This window comes from Polistes fuscatus, unplaced genomic scaffold, assembly GCF_010416935.1.
Source record: "Polistes fuscatus isolate 324 unplaced genomic scaffold, CU_Pfus_HIC Scaffold3, whole genome shotgun sequence".
Taxonomy (NCBI): domain Eukaryota; kingdom Metazoa; phylum Arthropoda; class Insecta; order Hymenoptera; family Vespidae; genus Polistes; species Polistes fuscatus.
This window is the reverse complement of record NW_025113107.1, coordinates 11098490-11123781: the sequence shown is the minus strand read 5'-3', so window position 1 is coordinate 11123781 and position 25292 is coordinate 11098490. Positions and strand designations below refer to the sequence as shown.

At 30.9% G+C, this 25292-nt stretch overlaps 1 protein-coding gene across 14 annotated transcripts in view; it reads right to left on the bottom strand.

Moving 5' to 3' along the window:
- The window catches only part of LOC122520187 (glutamate receptor ionotropic, kainate 2), a 97612-nt gene that overhangs the window by 8241 nt on the left and 64079 nt on the right, over positions 1–25292 (bottom strand). For 11 of the 14 annotated variants that reach the window (XM_043640219.1, XM_043640213.1, XM_043640216.1 and 8 more), the window contains 11 exons: positions 25003–25178; positions 22646–22699; positions 19310–19474; positions 18558–18710; positions 12891–13094; positions 12020–12223; positions 10128–10232; positions 7859–8116; positions 4492–4689; positions 4112–4337; positions 3170–3334 (listed from right to left, as the gene is read on the bottom strand). In XM_043640219.1, coding sequence (XP_043496154.1) covers positions 3170–3334; positions 4112–4337; positions 4492–4689; positions 7859–8116; positions 10128–10232; positions 12020–12223; positions 12891–13094; positions 18558–18710; positions 19310–19474; positions 22646–22699; positions 25003–25178 — 1908 coding nt within the window. Of the gene's footprint in view, positions 1–3169; positions 3335–4111; positions 4338–4491; positions 4690–7858; positions 8117–10127; positions 10233–12019; positions 12224–12890; positions 13095–18553; positions 18711–19309; positions 19475–22645; positions 22700–25002; positions 25179–25292 lie in introns of all 14 variants that reach the window. The other 3 variants (XM_043640214.1, XM_043640225.1, XM_043640226.1) reach the window with 1 other exon arrangement.

The following is a 25292-nucleotide window of genomic DNA, read 5'->3' as shown; positions in this document are numbered from 1 at the left end:
AAACCAGAAATAGGAAATGAAAAAGTTACTACACGTAGTAAATGAAAGACGCCTAAGTTGTTGGATACGGTGCTATTACTGCCAAGGTAATATCTTTTTTCTTTTTTCTTTTTCTTTTTCTTTTTCCTTGCCCATAATGAATTTCATGCGACATTTACGCCCCCAGAGATGGTCAGAAAAGGACTCAAGTAAGATTTGCATAACTGTGTAAAGCGTGATTTACGTGACGTTCACGACGTATCACCGGAAGAGAACAAGTTTCGCGGACCGTCGCGGATGAATTTATATACATCTATTTATTATATATACGTATACGTGTATATATGTGTGCGCGTGGCTATATAAATGTACTTATCTATGTGTATGCAATGGATCCAACGATGTAAAGTGAATCACAGAAATATTCGTACACCTATTGTCCATTTAAAACAATCAATATTTTAGAAATTTATTTCAGGATTGTTAAGCTTTCGAATTGATATATATTTTATTGCAGAAAAAAACATTTCATTATGAGAGAAGTAAAATTTGACACAACCGATGAGAAAGTTTACAGTGAATACGAGTACGAATTACTTTTGTCGTTTACTGTACACGTGTAGTTCTCTTATATTACTCCTTTTTTTTCCTGATCAAAGATAACAAAAGGCATGTCAGAACTTTGGGAAGATCCTGGAATTCTATGAGGTCCCTTTTCAACGTGCTTTACAGAAACACAAGTAAATACTAGCCATGAGGAAGACTCGAGTTACGCAAACCTTTCTCGCGAAAGTTCATAGAAACCTTCTCAAGTTATAATTACTGGGAAATTAATGGAGTAAGACTTTCGAAGATTGGATTTAGTACGAATGACCTGGAGAATTCCTTTCTAACTCTTTGCCCAGAGTTTCGTTAAATGTCATTATTAAATTATTGGTTAAATATAATCGAAATGTAGGTAATCCAATTTAAGTGATACGTTTCTAATATATAATAAAGAATAACATTTTCTAATCGAATTTATTGAAACCTCGATCGATATGATTTAAATTTATCGTTAATTGGGCGATGCACAAAATTAACTATTTCATAATATACGTTTGACATCTCTAATGAAAATAACATTTTAGCTTGTTCATTACCGTTTTCTCATGATGATTCAAAGCTTTACTATAGGTAAGTTCATTAAACCTGAAAGCAGATATTTGATTGCAGAATATATTTGCGGAATTAATTCGGTATGTTTGAAGTTACGATGTCATAAGTCAAACCAATGCTAATAGTAAGTTTGCTTATTTATCTTATATATATATATATGTAATATAATATAATATATATAATACAGTAATTTTCAATTATAAAATGTAATTAGATAATTAAACGTTTACTTGTAATCATGGATAGTGTTGTTTGCGTGAAAAATATTATACATGAGTCAAAACGATGTTGTCAAAACGATGATATGCAAGAAATTGTTAAAAGGTTGTACGGTTACAAATAAAACTTTGAATATAAGACGACAGCTAATATAAGATGTTACATTTACTCTGGTTTGAAAATAAACAAGAGCATCGTCTTGGCAGAAGAGCAATTAGTAGCACGTCTGCAATTTCTAGTAGGTTTTCCCAAGTGAAACGCGACAGTTTTCCGTCTCGTTGATCGCGAGAAAATTTGTCTCAAAGTTAAAAAGGAATATAAATATCCGGTAAAACGGACTGGGGGGAAAAACAATTAAAACGTTCTAAATATAGAGAAACAATTTTGAATCCTAATTCTTTTTTTTTTTATCCACGAGGAAATTTTTGCTCATCAAAGAAGTTCTTAAAGTTTTGTTCGATGATCGATTTATTTATTTCTTTTTTTTTTTCATTTTCTTTCGAAGTTTCATCTCTTCTTATATTCCACGTGACTTTTAACGGAAGAGAAGAGAATTTCCAGCTTACGATCGTTAGAGAGGTAAGACCGAGAGGTAAATAGCCTAGCATCGTCGTGTTAGGTTCTCCAAGGGCCAGGAAAACGGTAGTCGAGTTATCGTTGAAACATGCAATTAGCAGTTTTTCTACAATTTAGTAGTATTTTTCGTGGTAAAGTCGCGTAGACCTCTTTACACTCTTGTCGAGTATCTTCCCACCACTTGCTAAAGTGGATACTTATCTAATTTACGAAGTACGGTGGCTAAGGTGGAAGGTAAAAATAAAAAAATAAAGAAGAAGAAAAAGAAGAAGTAGAAGAAGAAGAATCGAGAAGGAAAAGATCATAAGGTAAGATTTCTTCGGAAGGAGGAGGTGGACTTTTCTACTAAAAACTTACTGAAAATAAGGAAAATATAAAGTTCTATTCTTCTCGGGAATGTTTTTAAGGTAGAAAGCATTATCTTTTTATTGTTCAACTAGACCTTGTCTTAGATGAACTACAACAAACTTCATATTTCGTACGAACGTAAAAGAAATATTATATTTTCCTTCGGTTAATCAAACTTCCTTCTCGTTATCTTTTTTTGTGTCAACTTAATTTCAAATTTTCCGCTCAACATTGAAATTATTTCCCGACGTTTAAAATATATCCATCGTACTAACGTTTTGAAATGATAGGCATACGTTTATCCACTTATAATAATGGAAACAAAACAATTGTAGTACAATGAAAGCAAATCAGGACTCTCATTTGATAGACGCTTATACTATAAAATAGAACTTTAGGGTTGGTTAGGTGAATTTGAGGCTTTCTAAATTTCCCAAAGTCGTCGTGAATACGATGTTTCTGGTTGGAACGATCTACGAGTTTATGTACCACCTTTAGATTTACCTTCGAAGTATGTAGTCAAGCATTTGCATGTTAACTCGTACGCTGCTTGCTATCATTTGTTGTGTGGTACAGTAGAATGGATTTACGAGGACGATCCGTTGTTGGATCGATTATATTTCCCGTGCAGTTTGCTTTTTTTTTTTCGTTTTACATGCCGTACGAATCATAAGAGATTTTGTTATTAAATCTTTTTTATAAAAAAGAAAAAGAGAGAACATTCGCGGTAATAAACTGTCATCAAAATTTTCATATTTTTCTCTTGAACGTTTATAAGAATGAAATTTATTAAAAAGAAATAAAATATATATATATATATATATATATATATATATATATATATATATATGTGTGTGTGTATTTATATTATTTATAAAAATCTTCTTACCGATATTTTCGACCCCAAGAGCATTAGCCTTACTCTCCTTATTCTTCTCGTCTCTGTTACACACGTCTCCCGTATTCTTCCACCACTTATCGTAGAGGATCTGTATTACACCTTTCTCCTGTAGCTCGAGAATGGCCAGAGATATTTTATCCCTCCAGGGTGAGCCTGCATATAAAAAGCCTTCGTTAGTTTGGTCAAGGATTCTCCTCGCGACTTGCCCTAGCTAGCTATGTGTTCTATCTACTATCTTTTTCCACTCGTTTATTTTTTTCTTTTATTTTCTTTTTTTTTCTTCTAATTTCTACGTCTTTCTTCAGTTTCTTTATATCTACGGTAGACGAATAAAGCTTCGGTTAAAATGGTGCTTCTTAGCGTAATCCCGACGAGATTATTACATTTTTTTATTCTTTCTCTCTTTCTTTCTTTTGGTTAAACTTTAAAAAGGATTATACGACAGCTTTGTTGATTTTGACTTTTATGTTTTATTTGATTTTAATTTATTTTATTTTTTTTTTTTAAATAATAGTAGACAAGAAGATATAACGAACAGTTCTTGGTAATAACGTTAGCGTGTACTTTTTTTATGGACAATTCCAATGCAAACACGTATTTGCAATTAAAAGAACTACCGAGTTTAGGCAAAATAGAGGATGGACCTTTGTGTTCTGTTTTTACATGTATCTTGTTGGAAAAGCTTTTTGCATATAAGCATGATTGTAAAGGCTAGTTTGAATAAGGTAGTCGGTATGTTGGTAGATATGTATTTCAAGTTTTTTCATTGCCTGATGTATTTTCGTGTTATATATATATATATATAAATAGATGGTTATAAACAACCAACAATTCTGGGAAATATTGCAAACAGAATAATAACAGAAATAATAATAAGAAGTAGCTGGTTTCTACATGAAAATTTAATGCCTCTAGATTATTCGAAATTACCTTTTGGCGTTGCAATTCCGTATCCCTTGCTATCCAATAAACCTCCGATTTGTGTTAAATTGCAATCTCTCTGGACTGCATAATCAAGCATCGTAGATTCCATGAGAAATGCGTAATCACCCTCCAGTACCCTCTTAACTCCTTCCTCGTATGTTTTCACAAAAACGGAGGGAGTTTTTGATTCCATGAAACTCCACATTTTTTGATAAGTTCCAATTTTCGAATCCTGACAATGAAGTAGGGAGAGGAGAATTTTGATTACAACTGACGAAAAATAAATCTAAATGATAATTTAATATATTGAATGCAATTCTCTCTCTTTTCTTTTCTTTTTTTTTATCTATATTCTAAATATTTAAAAAAATATTTTTTAGGTTTACCCTAAAGAATGTCATTGTACTGCCACCTTCCAAAGTGCCGTAAGATATCTCGGTTTGTTCCGCCAAATCCGCTGCATTTTCTATCGGCGTTATCATCCTTTCAACCGTTAAAAAGGCAGCGAGATTCGCCGTATACGAGGAGATTATTATAAGAGTGAAAAACCACCATATTCCACCGACTATTCTCGTACTGGTTGCCTGAGGAAGATAGTAACGAGGATCCTTTATGCCAAACGAAGAAAAAGAAATCTGCGAGCAATCCTCGATAACGATTGCGGTCATTTTTTATATACCGATTTTATTCTTTTTTTTTTTTATAACAAAATAAATCTTCACATCCGAAAGTAATTTATAAATCTTAACACTTGACGAATGAATTGTTGTATCTTTTTTTCTATTTTTCTCTTGTGTTTTTGATCGTTGCAATTTTATTACAATTATCGTCAATTATTTATTATTTAACACAAAAGTGTTATTTTTGTAAATCTATTACTTATCCAATCGTTAAGTGTATAAGAAACGGGAACGCTAATTTACTCATTTACATCAATTCGATGTTTTTCCGAAAGAAATTTCAAATTAAATTCGAATTAGTCGTAGTAAAAAATTTCATTGCAACAAAGCTGGTTGTGAAATTTTATTAGGAATATAAATCCGAGTTGTGTGATAGGGATGAGCAGCTCACTTTGAAAAGTCGAAGGATAATTTCTGATAAACTTTTCTCTTGTTTTAACTGTTAAATAATGCTCGATAAAGGGATAGACCCGTCGGCAATAGATTCGATTTAATTTAACAAACTCGTCGAGCGATAAAATCGAAACTACGGTGCATTAAAATAAAACTCCTGGACTATTCGCGCCTTTCCCATTAAAGGCTAAACTTTTTCCTTTCTTTCTCTTTTCTTTTCTTTTCTTCTCTTCTCTTCTCTTCTCTTCTTTCACCATTGAGATCATTCGTTAAAATTTGAGAGAGCTATTTTAAACACTGTGAGATTCGTTCATTCGACTTCTCGTTTGATATCATTCTAAATGTCTCTCTATTTTATGGTACACCGATATACTTGGAAAATAAATCGAAAATTCATGAAAACCAAAAGGCTTTTCAAATTTAAGGTATAGTATAATCGTGTCTATATTTCGAAGTTTATATCTTCGTGATATTCCAAAAATGTAATAATACGATATCTCTTTATGCGTTCGTTGCATTTTCAACGAATTTCCTCTTTGAAGATCGATTTAAACGTCTAAAAGAAAAATTAAATATATTTCTATCTTACAAGACGATAATCATTTTTCGTTCTTACTTTTTTTAACAAAGGAAATAGAGGAAAAACACTTTTCTTTATATTTTATCATATTCATTAATAATAAATAATAAAAAAAACAATAAAGAGAGAGAATTTTTATAATTAAAATTAAAAACAAATAAAGTATCGTTTGTAGTATCTTGTAAATAAGCAATGTATTTAACATGTAAATAAAATATTAAATTAACAACGTAAATATGTTGCACCAAATGCGTGTTCAATATACGCGTATCCCTAAAGAATCGAATACGATTTCCATTCAATGCACTCACATTTTACGATTTAATCATCATTTATGCGATGGATATTTTTGCACCTCTACTGAAATGAAGGTTGTACTCGATTGAAATAGTATAAACGTGCTATAAACGTAACTCGTTTTACAAAAAATAAAACGCTTGAGTGTAATAACGAGTTTAATTTTTCGTGGTTCACGTTGGTTTTCACAGTTTACGTTCATGATGGCGAAAAATGTGGGAGGTATAGAGAACGATACAGAAAATACAACAATAACGTTCTTGAATGATTTTCATTTGTACAACATTCGCATATATATGTTATCCTCCTATACTTTCCGTTTATCGAAAATCCAATTTAACGTTATATGGGAAAATAACTATGTATACACAGGCAGGAACGTACATAAAATTGTACTACGCGAGTATCACGTTGAATAGTCGATTAGTATGGAAATAGAAATGACTTATCGAATTAACAATTCGCGAGTGAGATTATTATCGTGTTTGTACAATCTCGATAAAAGTTAGAATAAGAATATTTGTTTTTTCTAAGTCGGTATCGTAAAGCATGGATGATGATAATAAAAGAAAAACAAACAAACAGATGAATAAAAAAGAAAAACAAAATTTTAGGTACTACGTTTAAGGTAGGTAATAAAAAAATACGACGGTTCAACATCGGGTGCTCAGCTGCAATGTGCATCTAGGATGCAATGACAAACTCAGCCACGATTTATCGTTTCCCGTGATGCTCACGTAGATCGTGGTCGTCTCGACTAGGATGTTCACCGATGCAAACTCAGCTTATGTCTTCAATTCTTCATCTTTTTTATCAACTTATTTATATATGTTTTTGTGTTACGTAAATACGTGCATATATATATATATAAGAAAAATAAGTTACGAAAAATAGTCGATAATACTTTATTTTTACAATTTCATCTTCCGTCCAACTTTGAAAAATAACATCCAAGGAACATCGTACATTTTTCCAGATAAATTTTCGAGATATATATTTCGATTACAAATTTCTATCTGTATGTATACGTAAATGGACAAAAACGATTATGAGGAAGTCGATAGTGTGTCGATATAGATTGAAAAGTTGCGAAACCCGGTAACTCTATAGTGACACGTTTACATTGAAGTTGAGATCATTGCACCGTTGCATAAGAGTACCGATCGCAAGAAAGAGAAGCTATTGACTACGGGTGATCTAATAATTGTCGTCTTGTTTCTTTTCTTTTCCTTTTCAATTACTACCAATTATATATTTACAATAAAAACGAGGCCGATCTTATCGCAAATATAATGCAAGTACATATATATAAAAAAAAAAAAAAAAATATTAGAACAATTGGATCATAGATAATTCGAGAATATCCTTCGTCAGTTCATTTAGTGAATTCTAACGGTTATGGATAGTTTCAAAAACGATCGAAAACTTTCCAGTACCTAGCAAATATGAGAAGAGCTTTCAGAGATGTTTGGTGGGTTTAAAAAAAAGCAAAGTTATATATGCGAGCTAGAGGAATATTTACCGACCAAACACCCGTAAAAGCAAAGAAAAGTGGACGTGCTTAGGAAATACGTTGAACAGTGATGGATTGTGAGAAAGGGAAAGAAAGAGAAAGGGCTAGAAAAAGAGAGAAAGAGAGAGAGAGAGAGAGAGAGAGAGAGAGAGAGAGAAACCAAGGAAGTAAGTTAACAATTGAAGGAGAATGGTAAGAGAGTGTGTTGGTCAGAGTAGGGGATGGGGATGGTAGTGGTTAGGCGAAAGTTAGAGAAGTAGTGCAATGGTGGAGCACCTCGTTTAGTGTACCTTGGGGTTGAGTCCGCTGCCCTGCCTGAGGAAAGTACCGGTGATGAACCAGAAGCTGTTGCTAACGCTAAACTGGTTTTCGACGACGTCGCTATCCGCTAAACAGGGATGCGGATTGTTCCACTCATAAGGACTGAATCTTGCCATCACGAACAGTGTGAAGCTAACTAGCATATACGCAGCCAATACGTACAACCAGATCTCCACAGCCAATGGATTCATGAAGGAGAACAGTCGTGTTGGCTGACTGGAGGGTACCTAAATAACGTTATGCTACGATTTTAATTAAAAAGAATCTCGCGAAATAGAAATATTTGTATAGATCGGTGGTTAGTAGACGAAATTATCCTTAGTTTACAATATTCTATTGGTCGATCGTTGTTTTGTCGATAAATCAAATTATTTAGTGAGTAGTAATGTTTATTTATAAGAATGTTTTCATGAAAATTATTAATTATAAATTTTGTTTCGTTTATATATTAAATATTTGTAGATTATAAAGCGTTAGTTTTGTAAGAATTACTTTTTTCAAAAATTTATGATAAATTGTTTATGTAACACAAATTGTTTATAATAATTTATTAAATTTATAATTGAGTGCAACGATAGCATTATGAATAATGCGATGATGGAATTATTAAAACAAATGTTTTCAATACTTTTTTTTTTACTAAATTGTTTATAAAAAATTGTTTATAACAAATTAGTAAATTTATAGCTATATAATATTTAGATAGCAATACGATTTACGGGATGAAAATAATTTTTGATTATTATTTATAACAAATTGTTTATAACAAATTGTTAATTAACAATTTCTGATATAATTGTAAAATGGATAAAAATTTATCCTTTAATGTGGTCTTTGTTTGAAGTCTCTATGATTTTTATTTTCAGAGATATTTCAATTTAAATAAAAACTATTTATGTTGACCCAGTAATCTATATAATTTCTTTCATAAATAGGCGTTAACACATTGACCTACATAAATTCTTAGAATTCAGTAGTTTATACTACTTTACTACGCTTTGCGTACGCACGCTACTACTACCACGCGTATCAAATGTCTATTGAGAATTATGAATGAAAAATTGAAATGGCCATAACTTTCGAACGGAATGTTATAGAAAATTAAAACCAAGGCCATTTTCAAGGAGAAATTATCCTCTTTTTATCTATCTACTCATAAAATATCCTTATAATAAAAGTGATTTAAACAAAATATTAAATATTATCATTTTTTGACACATAAAGATAAGAATACTGTAAGATAGAGATATCTAAAGAAAAAAGAAATTTTTTAATTTTTTTTAGCAAATATTCAAATTTTAACTATTAAATTACTACCAGTTTTATATAAATCGATATATGAATTAATCATTTGCTTAATAGAATTTAACAAACAAAAAAATAGAATAAATTGATAAAGTAATATATCGTATTATTTATTATTGAACGGTTATAAAAATTATTCTCATTTGTGTGTGTGTGTGGGGGGGGGGATATTAAACTTCATTATTTAAAGAGATTTATTTTAAATATAAAAGTTAAATAATGACTAAGTAAGTTTAAAATATAAAATTTTAAATAATTTTAATAGTTGTTCTGCATATAGATAATATTATTTTGTCATATCGAAATTAGAAAAGCTTGTGATTAAAATTTTATTCATGATAAAGACCTATTTTTAAAAATAAAATAGAAAATTCTCTTTTCTATATATATATATATATATATATTAGTAAATCTTTCTAGTCATTTTATATAATAATTTTTGTTTTAATTCATGCACTAACTGAGGAGACCCACAAATATTCCATTATTATTTATCAATTGGTTATATAAACATGTACATTAAAATATGTATGAGTTTATTTCATTAAATTTGGGTTAATAATAGTAATTCTAATGGTAACATGACTTCTAATAGGAAATATAACAATGTATATATAACTAATTTCCAAAGTAATAAACTTTATAAATATGTAATCCGACTATGCAGAAAATTATTTATATTTAATGTAATTTTAAGAATACAATTTTAATAAGCTATTTCATTAATTAATATTGAGCTTGTTATATTATTTCAACAAGAACAATAATCTCTCCGTTCGTTAGTACTATGCTATATAAAATCAATAATTTATACGAATTCAATTTGATTAAATTAGATGAATCGTATAATGAAAGAAAAAGAAGAAGATGTATAAAAAAAAAGAAATCAAAAATAAAAAAAAAAACACATTAATAATATTAAAGTTACCTCACCTTAAATAAGATTCCAATACCAAGATTCATGAAAGGCTTCGTGAAGTCTATCACGCTTTCTCTGGCATAATTGATCGTCATAGAAGCTACTGCGAGATCTGCTCTCTGTAAATTACAAACGAAATACGATAACATCTTATTTTTTATTTCAATATTTATCTTTAATACTTTCGAACGAATCTACTTTTTGAGAAATAGTAATAAAATGTAATTATAAGGAAAAACATTTGATGATACGACTCGCTAAAGTACACTTTTGATTTTCAAGAGTATTTTAAAGTTACTTATATTTATTTAATAAACGAACAGATATATATAATTCATGATAGGAAAAGAAAAATATATGAATGACTTATAAAAGAACGTTCTCCTTTTTTTACTGGCACTCACAGTGAACGTGCTTTCTAGGTTAATGTGCCGTTCTTTTTTTAAGAAGGTCAGATGCCTGTATATCTTTTATAAAACGCTGATCTTTGGGGTTAAGAAAGTAGCTTAGTCGGCACTATTATTACCGCGAAAGACGCGAATCCTTTAAGATTTATAGGTGAACTTATTTCCATAGTAATTTTTAATGTCCCTCGTCGAACGAGACTTTTCGTTGAATCTTTGAATCATTTTATTTCTCGAAGAGAGATGTGGAGAAATTATTCCTTTTTTTTTCTCTTTTCTTTTTCTCTTTACAGCTTCTTATATAAATTTAGTTTAATTGAAACAATTAATTGAATAATTTAACAAGAAGCTCTTAATTATAATTATAAAATAGTATAAATTAATTATATCTTAATTGAAGATAATAATTAAGTAAGATGCTATTAAAAATGAAATATTAAAATGTAACATTCGTATAATTTAATCGTTTGAACTTTATGATAATTATTGCAAACACTTGAAATTCGATAAAATATTTAGAACGGCATAAATGAGACTTTGGAAAGTCTCTTTGTGCTTTTAAAGTATTTCACTAACATCTTTTATGCCTTTATAACATCGAAATGCAACGTCGAAGTACTGTAATTTTCTTCTCTACGTTCGAAGTATGCTCATTTGAAGCCTTTCGAAGGAATGCTTTTTGTCTACATCTCTTTTTTAATGCTTCTGAAAGAAACGTTGACCTAAAAGTGTTACCGAAATAGTCAAATATTGTTCGTCATATAACATATTTTAACTTTATATTTTCGATCGAGAAATCTATTTGTTAAGATCACAAATAAGTTGACAAATAAATATGCATAATAGATACACGCATATTTATATACGAATATAATCCGTACAATATCTCGTAAAATATTCAATGCGTTTTAAACAGAACGTTTTTGTTTGAAAGTTTGAGGAAAAAAAAAAGTTATATTTTGAAAAAAAAAAGAAGCAAGAAAAATATATGTATCCACGTGGGCAAATACGTATCGGATTTTAATTTCAGTAAGTCGGTATTTTTACAATTCAAATAGCGCGCGTAACATCTGTCAGCCGATCTCTGCGAATCGGAATATTGGATACGTAGGTTTTTTTTTTATTTTTTTACTTTTTACTTTCTTTTCCTTTTTTTTTTTTTTTAAGGGAGACACATTAAATTAGATGATCGTTGTGTGGCAGTATGCATAATGAATTTTCTTTCGGAGGGACAGATTTATTGCGTTGGTAGTTGGGGACTGTTTTACATATAAAATTAACCTCCGCCTTCTTCATGAACATGACTTTACCGATTTTCGATATTACTTTTTCTACCACCTTTTTTTTTATTATACATAACTTTATTATATTTCGTTTCCTATATATTATCTTTTATTACTTCATATAAATTATAATATTTCATATTATGTGGAATATGATAGAATAATTTTATTCGTTAACAAAGATATTTATAATAACATCCAATTCGATATGCGGCTTACCTTTTCCATAAGCTCGCGTACAATGCCATTCCACTCTTTGGTTTCAGGATTATAAACTCCATACATATGGTCAGGTACTAGACGAATAACATACTGAAAACCAACTTGACCGGCAATCCATTTGAGTAAATCGATACAAAAACCTTCGAATCTTGCATTTCCAGTTAAATTTTTATCCTCTTTTACCATTACGTATGGTCTTTCCTATGAAAAAAAAAAATAAATAAATCTCGTTAAAAATAATGACTACATATAAAAATGTTTCTTCTAAGTATATAATAAGTATGAATTAGAAGTAAAAATTTGTAACGATAAATAAGAAATTATGATATATGAAAATATTAAACATATTTTTTCGTACATTGTCTTATAATTAAAGCGCAGTTCGAATGTATGACCTTTACATTATTCATTCTGTAAATCTCCGATTTATCTGTACATGTCGTGTTTATCTTGAATAATGGATGCAATTCATTTATAAAGCTTTTAAAATGAAACATTGCTATCGCGAATGTAATAAAACACGTATCATAAGTTTGTTTTTTATATTTATATAATATATACAATCATGAAAACAAATATAATGTTAACGATTCGCGATATAATAAATTTCGGTAATAAACAATAAACTTGATGAAGCAATCAGAGATATATTTATAGTGGAAATGATATTTTCGAAAATAGAAATGATTTGGTGGAAATTCATTAATTACGACGTCGAATATAATATCATTGATAATTTCTAGAAATAATATTTCATTTCGTAGTATAATATTTGACTTTTGATTAATTTCTTGCAAATAATCAGGTCTGAGCACTTTATTCATATTCTAAGATGAAAAATATTTAATTCGATTGTAGTATGATTTACTTCTCTTGTCATTACGACCAGGGTGATATTCGTCGCCGTCGTTTCATAAAAGGCACCCACATCCGTGATATTAACGCCACTTCCAGGCTTCCACTCTCCTACTTTCACAAGATCTTCCTTCTTCAACTTTAGTAGATCCAATTTGAAATTATTTCTCTTGCCTTCGTTGAACTCTATATGTCCGGTTAACCCGTGTAAGCCTGCCTGCAGCAGAAATTTCTGGAGCTCGATTACGTTCGATCCTGATTTATTATCAATAATATTGTTTTTCTAATTGACGCGAATTGAGCGTGGATGGGGGAGGGGAGAAAGGGAAAGTAGGGGGAAGTTTAAGCAGTTTGTTTTAAAAAATTTTCAATGAAAATTTAAACTGAACGTATTACCGACGATATCAAATTCTTTCTCAGAGTAATCAAATGAGAACAACAACAAATGATATATTATTCAACAATGTAAACGTTTTTGTTTTTTAACTTATCGTACGATTCGTGTTAATTAGCACCCGCGGCCTACGAACGAGAAAGTCTGTTCGCGATACGTCTAATTTATGGATGCTATCTGGTACCACCCCTTCCCTCTACCGCCCCCAACCATCGATATCTGGTCGAATCCCATTCCCCCCTCTCTCTTTCTCTGTATTTCTCATACTTCCTTTCTTTCTCGTACATATGTAATATTCGTCATTCGAAATCCTTATCGGTTGTAAAACTTTACCAATGAGAAATCGTTTATTCGTGGAACTAATCTTTAATTGGCATCGATTGCCTTTTATTAACTTGTCGGAAATAGGAAAAGGAAAAAGGTTTTTTAATGTTTAATTAAACTTCCTTTATAATTTCAACAGAATATAACGTATTTAAAAGGAAGATCGTTTCAGACAATTTTTTTTAAATACGTTAAGCATAGTTTCGTTTTAAATGTAAATTACTTTAAATCGTATGAGTCACATCGAATCGAAAAACTTCATGGCGGAAACATTGGTTAAAAAAATATGTCCAAGAGTTGACTAATGAGTTCTTATATTCGTGAACAATTTTTAAAATAGCTTCATTAAGCTGCTTGAATTATTACGAAAGAGTGAAAATATTTTGATAAACCTTCTGAATCACTTTAAAAATAAATAACGAAATAAATGTTCGCATAAACGATATATGTGTTCATAATTATGAAAATGGTCTAACAATAAGTCAAAATTACAAAAAAATAAGTTTATCAGTTATTTTACACCAGATTATTTTAAACTAAATTAATTCAATGTAACTTTCACGATATTGTCAAAAATGAACCGTTAGATAGTGTTTGTTATTTCAATATTATATAGAATTCATGTAGTGTTTAAATGTAATTCCTTAAATATCTCGAAACAATAGATATATGACTTAGACCACTTTCATAATTATGGGCACATGTATATATATATATATATCCAAATAAAAATATAATTTAACCTTTTATTGCATTTTATTTTTGATACCGTTTATTAATTTTTCAATCGTATTTAGATTTCGAAACAAACAACGATATAAATGTTAGCTTTCAATATATAACTTTTCAATAAAAATCAAAACTTTTCATCGAGTTCGTTTTTAATTTGATAATCTTTTTTCTGTTTTTTTTTTTTTATAAATTCGAAGTTATAACGAATAATTCACACAATCTTTTTATTCTTTCTCAATTATTCTCTCTCTCCCTCTCTCTCTCTCTCTCATAAATTTGATCGTACTCCATATTCGAAATAATTCAATTGAAAATGTCGTAATGTACTCCTAACAAAAACTAAAACAATATATATAAAAGAAAGAAGGATATGATAGGAGGTGAAGTCAAAAAAAAAAGAAAATATCAAGATCTCTCGAAGAGTGTGGAATAGCAATGAGGATCGATTTTCTACAAAATTGGACAGAAAGAAAGAAAGAAAGAAAGAATCGTAAGGGTGTATAAGGTGATGGTGGTCGTGATGGTGGTCGTGGTGGTGGTGGTGGTTATTCGCGTTTTACGTTCTCTTAAGGAATATAGAAAAGTCCTTCTCTTGGTGATTCTTTTACTATTTTTTCTTTTTTTGTTGTTCTCGAAGAAGCTTCGCGATTATTCGCTCGACTTTTTCTGAACTTATACTCGAGCACGTGGCCAATTTTCTTCGTACCATATCTACCGAATGAAAAGAAAAAAAAAGCAAGGGAAAAAAGCTTATAAAAAGCCGTACAAAAGGGAGAGGGAAGAAAAGAATGAAGGGACGAGAAGGAGGGTTGAGGAGGGGGGGAGGAGAAAGATAGGGATGAGTCGACGGAATAATTCGCAGGAAGCACCGATCGTTCCGTCTTGTAAGTTTCTCAGGACGTGCATCCGACATGGTGTGCTCGGCCGATTCAGGATGCGCTTTGATGCGCTTCCTGGTCTACGAACGTCAGGATCGGACAACTCAATTTCCATCTCGTTCCTTCCTACGAAACTTTCTAAATGAACGCGCATGCTTCGGATAAAGTTGATCGTCAAGAGAAAATTCACTCCTTATTCCATATTTTTTTTTCCTACAATTTCATCCTTGATTATTTTTTTAAACCACAAAACAAGCTTTTGATTAAAGATATATTAATATATAGGTAATATTGTTAGGTTGATAATTAAAATATAAATGCGGTTTGTAATGATTCTTGTATTTTGTTCTGTTTCAAGATTAAAAAAAAATCTATGTTCTCTTTTTCTTTTTTCTTATCGAACAATAATAATAATAATAATAATAATAATAATAATAATAATAATAATAATAATAATAATAATAATAATAATCGAGAGATAAAATATAAAGGATAGGATTGTTTCAACGAATATTGTTAAATCTAATTTTCTCACTTTGAGCTTAAGGGGGAAAGGCATCAGTGACACATGAATAATTAAACAGCGTATTTAGCAAATAGCTCGAATGTATAGTGAAACCTATGTTAACTTGTATTCCTATTTCTACCTATCTCGAGTATACCATCTTCCTCCTAACGTCTACGAAAGTACATAAACGCGGAACACAATGTTATCCAAACGTTATACAGGAGGATAGAACACGTAGGAAACTAAGCACGCTCTCTAGCTTCTCCTAGGAACACACAGAGACATTATTTCGTATGTCATGCACGGACACACATAAGGTAAGAACGTATATTAACTTCACATTACAGCTTGAAATTGAACTAACGGGATGGATTACATGGTCCCAACTTACACCCACACGCGGGGGCTGTTATTTTTCATACTTTTCCTGTGTTTCTTTTTTTATCTTTCAACTCTTCTTTCGAGAAAATTCTATAGGACAATAAAATTTAATCCTACATACGTGTAAAGTTTCTTTTTTCTCTCTCCTCTTTCTCGTTTTCTCGGAAATATTATTAATTCATTTGACAAAATATTTTTAAATAGAAAGGAATATAAAAAAATACTTCTCTTTGCTTGCGATTAAAACTTCGTAATAAATGGAATTGGTTAAAAAATGTATGGAAATTACTAGCGTTCGTACGAATTTAAAAAAAAGAAAAACATTACACTCTCTGTGTAAATTAGTTTCTTTTATGTTTAATTAATGTTACATTACATGATCGGATAAAAACTGTTGATATTAAAGCAAATTTACAAAAAAGAAATAATATTAAATAAAATCAAATAAAATGGAAAAAAATTAAACAAAAGCATAAATGTGAAAAGTAAAAAAGATAGACGATTGAAAACATTTTCTAGTTTCAACCGCGTCTATTTAATATGTACGAATTCAAAGGTCTGCGAGGACTCGTTCGTTCTCATTGAAAATACGGAAAATTTACATTTAGCGATTCGTCAACGCGTTCGAATTGGAAACACTCATCGTACTATCTGTCGTTTGATATGCCTCGTTGTTTCCCCGTTTCGAAATTGTAGAAAAGCGAAGAAAAACGCTCATTAAAAGAAAAAATACAAAAATATGCGTCCTTGTTTTCGAATACGTTTAAATATTTTCACTCGTACGTTTTATTGATCGTAATTGTTCAATAACCACATATCCTAACATATCGAATTTAAATTTCTTCTTCGAGTAAAAATCAAAAATATTTGTTGAAGATTTTCTATATTTCGTTTGTTTGTTTGTTATTTTATTAATACTCAATTCATATTTTTCGCAATAAAAGAATATTCCCATATCTATACGGGGTCTCGGTTATATTCCGCGTGTTACATGTAAGCTAAGAAGTTATATGCAGTTAAGAAGAAATATTGTCACATTTATTTTCAAGGAAAACGATCGATAGGGAACATCGTTTAATTCATTTAACAGAGAGAGGATTTTTGTAATTCCTGTCGATTTTCTTCTCGATTTTGTATGTAAGTATAATCGACGCGTTTATCTGTCTCACAGATTATCTAACTCTCTCTTTCTCTCTCTTTATTAGTTTTGGTATTTGCTTAAGAAATAGATAGAGAGATAAATAAAGAAAGAGAAAGAGAGAAAGACAGAGATAGAGAGGAAAAGGGAGGGAAGGAGAATCGTCGAGGCGCCAGACATAATCCAGTCTACGAACTTTAGTGAGATCTTCCCGAATCTCCCTCCAAGAGTTAGAGTTGGTCTACAAGTCAGTTAGAATTCGGATGACTTCACGAGAAGAGAAAGAGAGAGAGAGTTTGTTACAACGACGCCTAGATTTGCCCGCAATTCTAATAAAGAAATGACGAGAACCCAAGGAAACCTCGTTTGACCCAATTAAATCCGTTCGATAATCGATAGAAAAGAAATTGGTCAACCACCCCCTGTCAGAGACGCATAATATTTCCAACATCGGAAACTTTTTTCCCTCCTTCTTTTTTTTTTTCTTTTCTTTTTCTTTTTCAAATATCCCGAGTAATCGTTTCTCGTCTCGAACGTTCCCCTCGTGGCTCGTTACCTTTTCCCTTATTTTTTTTTGTTCTTTTTCTGTTCTTTTTCTGTTCTTTTTTTTCGGACCGTTTCAATTTCTCGCGTTTTGTTTCCCTCCGCTTACTTTTTTCTCTGCTATCTTTCCCGTCTTCAATCCGAAAATTTTCTCTCTTTAACGAGCTACGATTTTTCTTACGAAATAATAACATAGAAAATTCGTATTATCGTAGTAACACGGGTGTATACGAAATTTTGTCGAAGATTTATTAGTTTTTTTGGGGGGACGGAGGGGGTTGATCTTATGTTAGACCAATGATCGGAATTTTCGCGACATTTGGTGTAAAGTTTTGTCAATGAGTTTAATTACGAATGAATATGTATTTCGAATATGATCATAAAAAATATCTTCGAATAGAAGGATTATTAAAATTTCTCTCCGATATATTAATCCTATTAGATTAAGAATTTCTAATGTATTCGTAATGGAGAATACTCGAAGGAAGGAAGCTTTAGACTAGTTACGGTTCTTATTATTCCGCATTGGTCTCGATCCAGCGAATATTCATCTCGAATATCTAAGGAGAAACTTGTTACTACTCAGAAGTGCACTAAGGTTGCTCGTTCGTTCGTTCGTTCGTTCATTTCTACGTTGCATAACAACAGTTATATTTCCTCGCGTCGATGGACTTTGTAGATATAGGCACTAAAGTTATGAAAAATTTTGATTAGATTTGAACTTATTTGCGAATTCACGAATGGATCGATCGCTACGAAAAATCGATAACCAACGTACGTACGGAATTGATGTAGTTGTAAAGGGAAAGACCGTCGTCCCAGGGTTCTTCCTTTTCGCAAGATAAATTAGCGGGTCTTAAATCGTGGCTTCTATCCAGTGCTGCCAATCCATGGGCAAAAACTTGTACGCTGTCGTACACCAAAGCTGGTTCTGCCTGAAACATATTTAAACCGTTCGTGAGACAATAACAGATAGATAAATATAATATAATATAAAAAGATTTTATATTTCGCAAAGGATTTTGTTCGGCTAATTTTTCTTCTCTTGGGAACAAAATAACGGTTCTTTAAAATAATAACAAAAGAAAACGATTATGACGTAAAATATAAGGAATAGGTTCGTTTTATTCAAGAGTTCAATTTTGATAGGATGTAAAAGAGAAAAAATAATTCGAAAAGTTGTAACATCCGCGAAATATACCTCTCAATTTACGTTCGTAGGAACTTACGGATGAGATCGAGTTAAGGAACGCTTCAAGTTTCATTATGCGAATTGTATAGAAGGAAATACCAATTCTCGACTATTTGATGAAACTTTATTTTTTCTTTTCTTATATTAAAACCGATCTGTCATTAATAATTCTTAATATCTAAATGTAATTTTCTTTTTTTATTTAATTAAGGAGAAAGAGCGTTAGATATTCGCCGATATAAATCTAACAATTTATTCGTGCACGACGATAACTTGTAGAGTTAATATTACGATTTGAGGAAAATTCGCATTTTCATTTTTTAGTTCGAAGTTTCTACCAACCTGGATAATACCGGTTTTATTTAGAATCGCATGGCCAATCGGTTGGAAACGTTCCATCTGTCGAAGCGTCTCAGCGACCTTGGCTTCCTCGAGATCAACCAAGCGGAAGGCCGTCATGTTGACGCTGTTATACTTGAAATCTTCCAAATCAAACGTTTCGATATCCTGGAGACAAGGGACAGGTGGTTGGTTGATCGTGAACGATCGTAAAATAATATCTTATTCGAGTGAAACAATGTAAAAATATACGACGACGACGACACATTTCCATAACTCGAATTGCAAACTATTTCAATCGTATTCATGATGTCTCGTTGAGAAAAATTCTCTTCTTATCAAATGATTTTCAATTTTAAAACTTATAATCGAATAACAAATTCGAACGGGAGTTAAACGTAACAATGAATCCCAATCATTTGTTCATTTGATTGTTATAGAATTATTTTATTGAAAATTGTTACGATATATATATATACATTATTAAGTTTCCGAATGTTACTTTAAATTCTATTTGAATTCTATTTTTTTTAAGCTGCCATCGACTACTATTCCCGCTGACCATCGGAAGTCGACCGGTGGCAATGTGTCCAATCAGTTGGACGTTCGAAACGAGAAAAAACGGGTTGGAAAATAGGGGGAGAGAAAAAAAGAATAAAAATACGAAAAAAAAGAAAAAGAAAAAAAAGAAAAACAGTGAGGTTCGGTGAATGACACCGTAATCACCAGTTGTATGGTTCAACGATTTCAACTAGTCAACTGTCTACTCTTCTTCTTGTCCTTCTTCTTCTTTAGTTTTCGCGGCGAGGAAAGAGAGAAATAGAAATAGAAATAGAAATAGAAATAGAAATAAAGAGAAAGAGAGAAAAAGCGTCAGGTGATTTATAATTACACGGGGACGTAAGCCAGACGCGTCGCGACGCATTACTCGCGACGGGAGATCGTTAAAGTAAATAATGCAGTTCTCTTCAGAAGAACGCCGACGATTCTCGAGGAGGAATTCGTTTCGAAAGAAGGAAGGGAAGGAGGAGCAACTTCTTTCATCCTTTTTTTCTTTTTTCTTTTTTTTTTTCTCTTTGATTCCGTTTTTCCTTTTCCTTTTCATCCTTCCCTTTCGTCATTCCTTTATCTTACTGGCCCCTTTTCTTTCGAATTATAACGATAACGATTCTAACCGGGGGTCGCGAGGTCTGTTACCATTTTGTACATTGCACGCGTATGCTACTCGCTGTCTGTTTGTCTCTCTGCCTGTCTGCCTGTCTGTCTCTTCCCCCGTTAAGAAACTCATTTTTCTTTTGATTTATTCCAAGACAGTCGAGAGTAGAAACGAACCATTCGATCTTCGTCCGACCGAGTTGAGAAAAAAAGTAACAACAAAAAGAAAAATGGTCGACGTATTATCCCCGCGTGCCGGATTTGAAAACTCTGACTTCTTTTTCTTAAACCTCATTATTTATATCGTTAACAATAAAAACAATCTTTTATAACATCTTTAACAGAAAGAGTAAGAGAGACGGAGAGAGTGAGAGAGAGATCAATTTTATGATTTAAATAATGATAATTTTATTCTATAAACTGGTTTTTCAATGAAAAGGAATTCGATATCGTCAAATAACGAGTTTCTCCTATTTGCTAAAGAAATACATTCGTAACGTTTTATCGGTATTACGAAACTGCTTCACCGAGGATCACGATTGGGAATAGACTCGTATCGATAATCGATGAACTTTGGTAAATAAATTTTATCTATATTTGAATCGTAGTCCTCCTCCCCCATGTTCTTCTATTTCCATTCAATGCGACCACATGAATTTCATTAATTTTCATCGACGACGAGGAGACCCGATGCTTTTCACGTGTTTGCACTTCATTATTTGCGTCACTGCGTGTTCGTTGTACAGCAGATATGGTACTACTTTCATTGCTGTAATACTAGATCCTATAAACTTCATTTGACAAAGAATTTTCGAAATATAATTTGATTTGAATTTTAATCTTTAGTCGAATTATTAGCTTCCGCAATGATTGAAGGTCCAATTTCGAGAAATAATTTATTAATTAATTGGAGCTTTGATGATAACTGAAAATTTTATTATTTATATAATTTTAATATATGTTTATTTTATATTATATGTTTTATATATATTATACCTAAAATGTGTGCAAAATATCGCACAATATTTCTCATTACTTTAATTCCATTTGCGACTTTGTACGAAGTTGAGTTTTCAACAGTTGTTGCGACAAAATCTAAGTAAGTATTGCGGGAAAATTAATGTGGAGAAGGAAAAGAGAGTGGTTATCCCTAATTTAATTCCACTATTTGAGAAAATGTATTGCGAACAACAGGTTAATTTTATCCTACTAATAATTAAAATTTGTTAAATTTGTTTAATTACACTATTTTTTCTATGATATCAAAAATGCTTTTTATTTATTTTTATTCAACCATTGAAAAAAATTATTGGCTCTTTCGCAAAATGCACTTGTTAGCATTTGACATAGAACGCTTTAGGAAAATTTAGATTCAACAAAGGGTGCTAAGAATTGAAAAAGTTTAGGAATATTACTGTATTATATAATTTTTATAATTTATATATAAAGTATCACAATTAATTAGATGCCTTGATATTGATGAATAATTAATGAAGATTATTTCGAAGAATAACAGATGTATAATTATTTTATAAATAAATAATAAATTTGTGTTTTAAATTTCCCGTAACGTTTTCTTATCTCTAGAAACCTCGATAATATCATGGTAATACGTTTCGTCGGTATTACTCTGCAGTTGAATGAAATTTTGTGAATGTGTAGTTAGAGAAGTTATATATACAGAGAAATATATAGATACGATCTATACACTTTATAAATTTCTCAAGATTAATATAGAGTGAGTATTACTTAAAATTATGCACCGTTACGTTTACTAGATTTTCGCATGAAAATTATTGGTATAATGTAATTAAAATGAAGATAATCTAGTAAAAAATATATTAGTATAACTTTATTACATATTTAATGAGTTTTACACGAAAGGATTATTTATAATAAATGAATTAAGAAAATACGAAAATTATATACAGAAAACGGATATGGAATAAAACACATGAAATACATAAAAGTATTATATGTATAAAAGAGAAAGCTTTTTCTACGTATAGAGGGGTTGAAAAGATTTGTTCAACCTACCAATAATGTTCTATCTACCAATAATGTTCAAGAAAAAATTTAGTAAGCGTAATAGTTGAAGATTTGTTGGTTATTCAAATATTTGTCTTTGAATTTGTTTTCTTTTTCCAAATCGGATCAAAGAATTTCGTGGAAAAGTATACTTACGAACGTGGTGAACATGTAGTGGTATCTGTAGTCATTCATTTGTAGCTGCAATATCTGCAACAAAAAGGAAAAACCAGAAAAAAATGAAAAAAAAAGAAAGAAAAAAACGATCAGATTTCGAAAGCGATCGAATTGCTATCGAAGTGTGCATGTACTCGCGTTGCATTCGAATGACAATGACTATACGTTACTGGCTTTAGTTGAGTTATCAGATAAAAGCTTTTATCTTTAGGAATGTAAGAACATTTTATTCCTTTCTGGGGGATTTGGAAAAAACGAAAAATACATGCTGACTAAAAAGAGAGAGAGAAAGAGAAAAAGAAACAGAGAGAAAGAGAAAGAGAAAGAGAGAGAGAGATTATAAGAGATAAAAAAGAAAAAAAGAAAATATTGGAAAGAACAAAAGTAATATGGGAGTATGGGTAAGCATCGATAAAAATGGAACAATTTTTCAAAGCACGTCGATAGATTTTTTTCAACTGTGCAACAATTCGAATAACTATGACAAAGGAGAGAGAGAAAGAGAGAGAGAAAATCATTCGAGCGTACACATATACGTACGTACAATGACGCGTCGATGGTTCGTTGGATTATGCAAAATCTTTTGCGTTTTATCGTACGCAATCTGGCAATTGGAGAAAGAGTTGAAAATTTGGGAAATACCCCTGCTCCCCTTTTTTCCCCTTCCTATCAACCATTTGTGTTCCTTTTTACCTATGCATTATTGTATAGTATACATAAATGTATATATATATATATGTATATATACACATATGTATAATACGAGACACGAAACACGTTGTCACGAAGTTGGCCCAATTCGCATGAATTGTTTTCGACGTTTGTTTCGTTACCACTGACAATTCGCATGATTTAATTTTACGAGCTGGTTGCTTTCACAACCAACGAACGGCACTTCGCCGAATGAACGCTCGAAATGGACGGTAGGGTATTTGTCATTTTCCCCCTACCCTTTCTTTTCTTTCTCTCTTTATTTCTTTTTACGAACCTTTGTACCAAATACGAACGTAAGCACTTCCGATGTGGACAATTTTTCCCGTGCATATCGAATATTTATAAAATATCAGAGAACCGAAAAGAAAATCGTGTTGATTTTTAGTTTCTTAATTTATATTTTTGTCGATTAAAAAGGTTATCATCGATTTTTATTGGTAATTCCAGTATTATATAATATATAATATTTTATTTGAATTAATATTTTGTTTTTATTTATTTTTTTTTATTTATATCAAAAAATATATATTTATAATACCGTTTTTCTTTATCGATGACAATCGTTTATCGAGGTAACTCGATATCGGTATAAGATAAAATACGCGTATCCCTTGTTGAAGAACAAACAGATAGACAGATTACTTGACAGCCATGAAAACGCGAATTCTCGTTCGAATTTTGTTATTCTTTTTTTTTCACGAGTGTATGAATAGGTTCGAAAATTTCAACTTTCAAAATTTTAACTCATCCTAATAACTTTACATTCTGAAATAATATTATTTTTAAAGAAATTTTCACGTTTTCTTTGAATTCTTTTCTATCTTTCTTATAAATACATTAGAGAATAAAAGATATTATTATTATTATTATTTTTTTTTTAATTCTTTTGTTACTTCGAAGAAAGACGATTTTATACGTATACACGATATAAATGCATGATAATATTGAATATCAAAATAATTACTATCGAGAGTATTATTATTCATCGAATTTTTCTTCCAAATAATTAAAAAAAATTTGCTCATATAAACTGAAAGAAATAGAGTCACATCCTTTTCTTAGCCCTTTCTCTTTTTCCTACGATCTTATCTAAACTTTTATATTGTCGTTATATCGATTGAACTTTACTCCTGAACGTGCCAAGGACACGCTTCGATGAACCTTCCTTCAGAATAGTTCGATTTTCTCAAGAATCGATCGGTAGATCAACAGAGCCAAGTCTCGAATGCTTTTCTCTCTCGAAATATCGTTCTACCAACGTTTGCAATTTCCTTCCAACGGACAGAGAAAAATTATTACTATCGACGAGCTATATCGTAAGAAAAACAAAAAGTCAAGACAGAAAGTTGATTTCGCGAATATACAAGAATATATGAAAAATTTATTCACAAAGTTTTTGCAATTATACATATACATATATATGTATATTTATTACGAATTGTTTTTCCTCAAAGCTTATTTTTCTATCTTATTCGAGACATTTTATTTTATTTTTTTATGGTTACCGCGAACTATAAAGAAAAAAAAAACGTTTTTTAAAATATAATACATAGTTACAGATGAAAACTTTTAAATCGTACTTTAATACTTTAATTTATGATCGAAAAAGTCAAGATACTTACGGCACGAAAAAATTGTTGCATGTGCGCTGGATCCGTGTCGACGATTAATTTGAAAATTTCCTTGTGTCTGACCTCTTGTAAAACTTGTCTGTAAGATCCAGGACCTGCTTGACGTATATACATTTCTGTTCTCGCTGATGGCGGTGATTTGACAAGATCCTGTAGTTTGAATAAACCTACCAACCAAAACAGGTGCGAAACGTAATTAAATCGAATTTATCAATTAAATCGAATATTATTAAATAATTATTCGAAAAAATAAAAAGAGAGAAAATTAATTCAATAAATTA